The 8,576-nt window shown below is 31.0% G+C and overlaps 1 protein-coding gene across 1 annotated transcript in view; it reads left to right on the top strand.

Moving 5' to 3' along the window:
- Nucleotides 1-7,231, top strand: part of LOC106474940 (importin subunit alpha-3-like) — a 32,921-nt gene extending 25,690 nt beyond the window's left edge. The window contains exons 3-9 of the mRNA XM_013935639.2: nucleotides 889-981; nucleotides 1,848-1,933; nucleotides 2,279-2,365; nucleotides 2,591-2,805; nucleotides 4,756-4,818; nucleotides 6,690-6,758; nucleotides 7,088-7,231. Of these exons, the coding sequence (XP_013791093.2) occupies nucleotides 889-981; nucleotides 1,848-1,933; nucleotides 2,279-2,365; nucleotides 2,591-2,805; nucleotides 4,756-4,818; nucleotides 6,690-6,758; nucleotides 7,088-7,231 (757 nt within the window). The remainder of the gene's footprint in view (nucleotides 1-888; nucleotides 982-1,847; nucleotides 1,934-2,278; nucleotides 2,366-2,590; nucleotides 2,806-4,755; nucleotides 4,819-6,689; nucleotides 6,759-7,087) is intronic.
- Nucleotides 7,232-8,576: the final 1,345 nt, after the last annotated feature.

Below are 8,576 nucleotides of genomic sequence, written 5' to 3'. Positions count from 1 at the left end.
AGTTCAGTCCCCTGGGACCGAGCCCCTTTCTGAAAGAGTTAACTTTTAGAAAAGACCTTAATAAAATTTCAGTAGTTAGGTTGACCACGTCCAATAGATGTGAGAAAATATACTGTTTATTAATATAATATGCACTCCTCGGTATGACTATGTTAATATTTTTAATTATTAGTAACTAGTCAAATTCATCATGTTTTTCGGATTTTAACAATACAGTAGAACTATGCTAGTGATGTCTTACATTTTTGTGTGTTTCGTGACAGCAATATCATTAGATTAGAGGCTAATATATTCAACTAAAATAAGATGTATATAGTCAGTATAGAAAAATTATAATAATTCTATGAAACAATACACCCTGTGATGCCAAGATATGTCATGCAACAGTATCTGGTCATGTGACCTCTTTATTCCATACTGTGTGTGTGTGTATATATATATCTGTGTCAGTGTAAACTACTTGTATCTGATGATGACAAAACCTTGTCGAACCGTTGTACGTTTGCTGTTATGTTAAACTTATATTAAAGTTTTTCTTCATTACACATTCAAGCCATCTCCGAGCAATATAAGTGTCTTGGAATTCTAGGATCAATCTTTGACATGAAGTGTAAGATGTTGTAAAAATCAAGAATTCTTATGGAGTTTTTCTTGTAAATAATCTTATCTAGTTGTTTTCAAATAACTTGTACGAGCATACTTATTCTGTCACTATTTGACAACTGTCAACTTTCTATCATGAGTTCTTAACTTGAAGTTTTGTCACTTATTAGTTTTATTGTTAAAATATAAAACCAAGCTCATAAGCTTTCATGGATATCTATTTAACTTTGTTGGTGTTGTGATGTTATTCTTTCAAATACTTGACTTGGGGTTTAAATTTTCCAGGAAACTCTTGTCCAGTGATCGAAATCCTCCAATTGATGACCTGATCAATTCTGGAATTCTTCCCATCCTGGTACACTGCCTGCAAACCACAAAGTATGTATATGCAAAATTCTTTACATCAGTGTGTTAGTTCAGTTTAGCCATTACGGGTTTTCACTTATTAATAACCAAACAGTATTTCAAGCTTCTTTAAATTATAACTCAAGAAAGGTATGTTTTGATACAAACCAACCACTAAAGTATAAAACAGTAATTTTGCTCTAATAACCTTTGTTAGTCAAAGAATTTTAAATTGAGCATCTTTAACAATCGATTGTTTTCTTGTAGTTACTCAAAAAATAGTCTTCTTTGATTTTGGAAAACAAGATTATTTTTGTGTGACTGCAAAGCAGTTGATAAGCTAGAAATTATTTGAATGACTTTTATTCATATCTCTAAGTTGCGTGTTACACAAATTCTTATTGGACGTGTAAATATTTAAGTAGATTATACTAATACATTTCCATGCACAGATGTTCATGTGGCTGCCTTATTGATTTAACCATTTCCAGCCCAGTATCTTGTATTTTTTATGAGCACAAATGACAGAAATCCATTTTTAAACTTCTATATTATCTCTCTCCTCTCTAATCATGTGCAACATAAAAAATATAACTGAAATCTACAAAATTAGAAGTTATTTTGATATGCATTTTTATTAATGTTTGCTTTGGGTTAAATAATTTTTAAAAAATACAAAAACTCTGCACTGCTAACCATAATTTTGATTCTAGATCCTCCAATTTGGGAAATAGAAATATTTAACTTCCTACTTGCATAAAGAAAACATATTATTTTTTACAAAACACAACTGCAAACAATGAGTTTTAAAAAATTGTTCTGTTTGGTATGTAAGCATAATTTCATACACATTTGTAAGTTTCTTTTACAGTATTCTCTCTTTTTTCTCTGTTTACTAGTCCTTCCCTTCAGTTTGAAGCTGCATGGGCTTTAACCAACATAGCTTCTGGAACATCACAACAGACTCAGGCTGTTGTTAATGCAGGTTGGTTGTTGCAGTAACTGAAGTTTTATTTATCATATTCCATTAACCTCATCTAAAGTGGAGGCCATTGACTTTTTACTAGGTTTATAGATAAAATAAAATCAGATATGTATATCTTTGATAGCTTGAGCTTTGAAATTGTCAAACATTCATGTTGGATCTGTAAAATCTCAATGACATCAGGAGGTTAATAAATGAAAGTGAACAAATTTATATGTATGTATATGCCTTATATGGTGTGATTAGGGTTTGCTTAGATCTAAAATAACTTAAAATGCATGCATACATACATACATATTTTTGATAAACAAATCTGTAAACATTATTTTTGTTTCAAATGTCTAGGTGCAGTTCCTTTATTCTTAGAACTTCTGAAGTCGCCCCATCAAAATGTTTGTGAGCAAGCTGTATGGGCACTAGGAAATATTATTGGTAAGTATTAATTGACTTTTACTTGTAGGTTGTCCACTCAAAATTATTTTATGTTGCAGAAAACTGTTTTCCTCTATCGTGTTTGAAAACAAAGGCAATATAAATTACAATGTGGGAAATTTAAAAATTATACAAAAATTACGTTTTTATTAGGATTATTACTTTTAAGATAATAATTTTGATTTAGTCCTTTATAATAGAATCAACTGTTTCTGAAAATTTTAGGTGATGGTCCCCATCTCAGAGACTATGTCATTAGCTTAGGTGTTGTCCAGCCTTTACTGACTTTCATCAAACCTGATATTCCACTTTCTTTCCTTCGGAATATCACCTGGGTTATAGTAAACCTCTGTCGTAACAAAGAACCACCTCCACCAAAGGATACCATCAAAGAACTTCTTCCAGCACTTTGTGTGTTGATAAATCATTCTGATATAAACGTAAGAAAAACATAGTTTCTGTCATCATGAATGTATGCAAGATATACTTTTAGTCTATAGTATTACACAGTTTTGTTTGTTTTCTATTTGTTTGGATATGTTTACATTTAATTTCTATATAATTAGAGACACGTAGATTAAGTCCTTTACAGCAATTTTTAATAAATTTTTATGAGGCTGAGTAAGATTTGTATTTGTATATTTGTTGCAGTCTCTTTGTAACCATCTCAATTTTCATGGGTCATTACAACTCTTTTATTGGCCAAACTAGTAAAAGACTCATCATAGAATACTGGTTGGGTTATAAGATTTGGTAATTTTGGCATCTAACTCTTTCAGCACGAGTTTGGTCCCAAGGACCAACTTTTATAAGTATTTTTTTCACATGTATAATTTTTATAACCTCCAGATAATTATCAGATGCTTTTTTCAGAATAAACTTTATATTTTATATGTCATTTTCACTATTGTACCTCTGTACAGATTTGGTCGATTTGACTGACCTTCTAACCACCATAAAAACAAAAACAATCACATCAAAATTATAATGAAAGTGAGTTTTCATTTGATTTAGAAAATTAGTTCACCTGCACTTCACTGGTTTTAGAAATGTTAAAAGAGTAAAAAGTATTTGGAAATTTACTGTTTTATTTTACCTTTAAATATTTCTGCAGCATTACAGGAAACTTTCCTCTATCATTGGTAGTTAGTACTTTGGGTCTGAAACTAAAGGCAACTGCAAATTATTTATCTGTAATACAGCTCATTTTTCGTTAATATATCTTGCGTATTTGACAAGTTCAAGATTTAAAATGGTTGTGGAACATATACAAATGAACTAAGAAACCTGGTTTTTAATTTTGTTTTTTCAATTTGTAAATTAAATTTAATATTATGTCAACTTTAATATAGTGTATTTTACATCGCTTCAATGTATTCGGAACTATTGTCCGATATTTTGATTTATTTTATAGCACGAGATTAACCTCCAGAGACGTGTGGCTGCACATTTGCACACTGCCATTAAAATTTAAAATCATTCACTCCACTAGCTTATCCTGTGGAAACAGTAGTAGTAAAGTGCAATGTTACAGTGGATTGCATAATTGTAATTTGGGAATTTTTCTGTTATATAAGACTATGGTACATTTGTCATGATGCTTCCTTTATAAAGTAATCTTGATAATTAAAGTTCTAAAACAAGGTTACTGATAATAGATTTAAATGAAGCATGTCTATTGTTAAAGTTTTCAACCGCAATAGCATTATTATTATTTTGTGACAGCAGTGGATGGAGAACTTTTAGCAATTCTGGGAAAGTGGAACTGTATATTTTGTTTTGAGTACTTTCTAGTTCTGTATTGATTGCCAACCTTAAGAAATGCCCTTTTTTTTATTGTATGGCTTCACTTTAGTACTGCTTTAATGACAACCATCAAGAACTGAAAGTTTGGCAATAACATTTTGAGCTTATAAGAATTATTAATTTATGTTTGAAAGTTGAAATAATCAGTTAAGTTAGTAAAAGAACTATGATCACACTATATGAATGAACTAAAGTTTGTGTATTTGTTTATAATAATTTGGTGAATGTATGGTATTAGCTTCCTATTCCTGTTAAATGAGGTATGATGCATGTACTTGTTACACTTTGATAATGATGTTGCTGTTATATAGCATTTCTCATTGTCATAGCATAATTAACCCATTGATTGCTGATTTGACATATAGGACATGGTCCGCCTCCAGCAGTTGAATGCGAGTGGGCTGTTTAGAGTATACTGCTTGCAAAAATTCCACACGTGTTAGAGTAGCTGTAGTCAGTGGGTTAAATACTGTATGTTATTGAGTGGAGTATATGTAATGTACCTGAATGTAACCCTAATGTTTTAAAATAATAAACCTTAAACAAGTTTCTAACGAGCTATAAATTATTTTCTTTCTGTACAGATTCTTGTCGACACTGTTTGGGCACTGTCCTATCTTACTGATGGTGGTAATGAACAGATACAGGTAGGATGTTTGCTTAGTGCTTCATTTACTCTTGATTTTTTTTTCACTTTAAACAGTAACATTGAGGGCTTGTAACATGTAAACTTTGGTTCCAATCCCTGTAGTAGGCACAACAAAAATAGCCCATTGCACTGTTTTTCATTAAATAAACACAAATAGAACTTTCTAGTTTTCAAGGCATTCCAATATTTTAGAAAATCAAACAATGCTTTCTTCATAGGTAACTACTATTTAGTACAGGTACTCGATCTCAAATCAGGAATGCTTGGAACCTGAGCCATGCTGGATTTCAGAATTTTCCAGTTTATGTGTCGTTCAGCCTGACATGTACAGATTGTATAAATAAAGTATGAAATATGTACATAAAGGTTGTTAATTACTTGTCGTTTGGACATTTTAATGATGAACCAAGAGGTAAAACTCCAAGTTAACTCAGAGAGAGGGCCGCACAGCTAAAGGACTGAAACCACAGATACTGTATTGATCCCACAAAGAAAGCGTATATGACAGTGGTTAATCTAAAATCAAGCCTAAAAAAAAGATTTTTATTTATTTGTAGTTATCTCTTTGCACAGTAATTTTAGTGCAGTTATCAGTAATTTCAAGTCAGAAGTGTGCATCAGTAGCCAGGAAAAGTCCAAATATAAGGATAGATGCTTCCCATTTTTTGCCCTTTTCTCGTTTTATTCTTTTCCATGACCCTAAATTCTTCCCGCATCTTTATAATTTCAAAATTCTTTCCATATCTTTTGTAATCTTATTCAGAAAAATATTTATACCCTTGATATACACATACATTATTGTAAAAATTTGTGATTCAGAGCCATGTGTATCTGCTAAAAATTACTTGAATTTAAAAGAGGAAAGAAAATCAGTTGATAAGTTTCTAAACTTCTACAGTTAAAATGCTATTTGTCCTTAAACATACACATTTACTAAATTCAAGATTTTAGGTTTGGGGTGAATTCATTTAAAGCACAATTATATGAAAGATGCATCAACTGTTGAAGAATTAATATTTGCCCTCGTAGTTTGGTTTGGTTTGAATTTTGTGGGGCTCTATCTGAACTAGCCATCCCCCTAACTTAGCAGTGATAAACTAGAGGGATGGCGGCTAGTCATCGCCACCCACCGCCAACTCTTGGGCTACTCTTTTATCAACAAATAATTGGTTTGACCATCACATTATAATATCCCCATAACTGACAGGGCGAGCCATGTTTGGTGGGAAGGGGATATGAACCCACGACCCTAACCATCTGGCCGTGCCAGGCCATTGCCCTTGTAATCACATACAAAATGTTAAGAGATATAGCACCACTTAACCCTAGAATTACCAATGAGGTTCATATAGGTTCCTAATAGCGTTTTAGAAATTTTTCTAAATTATTTATGTACGAAACTTCTTGTGAGCCATGACCTTGGCTAAAGGATTCCTAATGATACAAGCATCATGAAAAATGTAAGCAAAATTGCCATAAACATTGCAGTTAATCCCACTAATTACTGGTAGGGGTCATTCTGTATTTTAAGCAAAAAATAATTAATTTCATCCATTATTTCAGGTCAGTTCTTTAAGAATTGTAACAGGAAAATAGATAAATTGTTGACTTATCTGGTAGCGAACGGTATAAAAACAAGTTGGTAATTTGAAGAGTAATAAGGAAAAAGAAATTGTATCATTTGTACACAAAATTATCAAGCATTTTTTTAACACAAGTTTAGATACTGTTAGTGACTGGCTTCAGAAAAATACTTATATTCATAAAGAAAAAAAACCTTTAATTTTAAGAGAGAAAACAATGAGTTTTTAGTATACAAATCTTGCTCACAAACTTCAAATCACAACATAATTTGAATGGTCATTTCAGATGGTCATTGATGCTGGAGTAGTTCAACAATTAGTACCTCTCTTGTGTCACAAAGAAGTCAAAGTTCAGGTGATGAATTTTAGTGATGTTAGTGTTCGGGCTAAAAATTTGGTTTGTGTCTTCCCGATGTCTATAGCCTTTTTTTTCTAAATTACTTAAATTTTGAAAGTCTTTTTTACTTTCCTCCTCAATAAACACAGTAAGCTTAGTATAACAAAAAAGAAAAACTTTTATAAAAGTATGATAAAAGTAATTACAATTTAATTAGAAATGTATTTGAAGACTTAGTGCTGCATATTTAGTTTAGAAGTAAACTATTACATCTATCAAATATTTTATTTTTATAAAGAAAATTGTGTCAATAAAGTGATATTTCATATGAAATTTATAAACTGCAGACAGCAGCTTTAAGAGCAGTAGGAAATATTGTTACCGGAACAGATGAACAGACCCAGGTAGTGCTCAATTTCAATGCTTTGTCCTATTTCCCTGCACTTTTGAGACATCCTAAAGAGAAGATCAATAAGGTATTATTTCTTTAGATTTGTGTGTATTTAGAATTTATAGATAAAATGTACTCATTATTTATGTGATATTTCATTAGACACTTGAGAAAAATGTAGAAACAATCTTGAATCTGTTTTTCAAAAACTACTTGACTATGATTTCAATATTGAATGCAATGGGGGGAGGGATACATGCATTGCTAAGATTTTGATAATGAAATTTATATTGAAGTTATAATATCAAAACAGTTTAATTATACACAAAATTAGCCACATAAGTATTTTATAATTTTGGTATGGCTCATGTAAATATTGTTCCAATATTGATAAATCTAAGTTACTTAAAGAAAAATTGTAAAGACTTGAAGAAATGATTCTATTTTATTTTGAAACTCATTAGCTACAAATCTACAGTTCAAATACGTTGAAAGCTCCGAGAATGATTGGGATAAATTTGTTTGGGTGTCTTTAAGACTTCTCAGGTCTGTCTTAAACCAATAGTTTTTTCTGGGAAGGAAATTGGTGAATATTCAATAGCTTGTTTGTGCAGTTACAGGACCTAAAAAGAACTTGTGCTACAGTTCCTCCCTTGTACGTGTATTTTTTATTGTTTTTGTAAACATTTTTCTATGTGGTTTGGATAGACAAAACTCTTTTATGAGCTTTTATCATGAGAGATAAATATTTCACAATTATATTCCATATAATAATCATCCTGTTAGTGATCGACATGAGTTTTGTTTCACACAAACTTGTATCTTTCTACAGGTTTTTGTTGATTTTGTTTGCAGTGTAAGGCACTTTTTGACATTAATTTTAAAAAAAATTTTGTTGGTTGCACTCTTTGGAATGAATGAGGTTTTAATTGACTTTTTCTTTAATAATATAGATATTGTTCATCTGTTTCATAAAGTAATTGGATCACTAAATTAAAACGTTTAATGGACTTGTTAACTTAGTGCTAACAGTGCATCTGGAAGAACTTATAATAACTTTTTATATGGTGACTTAAACTAATGCTACGACCCTATTTGTTTTTGTGTGTCCTAAAGTATAATGGAAGGAGGCTCACAAGTGCTAATGGTATGGTTAGGTAGTAAAAGAACATTTATCATATAAATGCATTGACCTTTCATGTTATAAGGATACCAATCATTACTGGTATTTACTATAGTTGCCAGTACATTCTGGATGAATACTGTATTTTTAACTGATGAATATCTTTGTGAATAATTCACATTCTTCTTCATCTTTGTTTGTGACTGAAACTGCTAACAGTTATGTCTGCATGTGATATTGAATAATTCACACACTTCATCTTTGTGACTGAAACTGCTAACAGTTGTGTGTCTGCGTGTGATAGTTAATAATTCACACACTT

This window comes from Limulus polyphemus, unplaced genomic scaffold (genome assembly GCF_000517525.1).
Source record: "Limulus polyphemus unplaced genomic scaffold, Limulus_polyphemus-2.1.2 Scaffold7884, whole genome shotgun sequence".
Lineage (NCBI taxonomy): Eukaryota > Metazoa > Arthropoda > Merostomata > Xiphosura > Limulidae > Limulus > Limulus polyphemus.
This window is presented reverse-complemented; position numbering and strand designations above follow the sequence as displayed.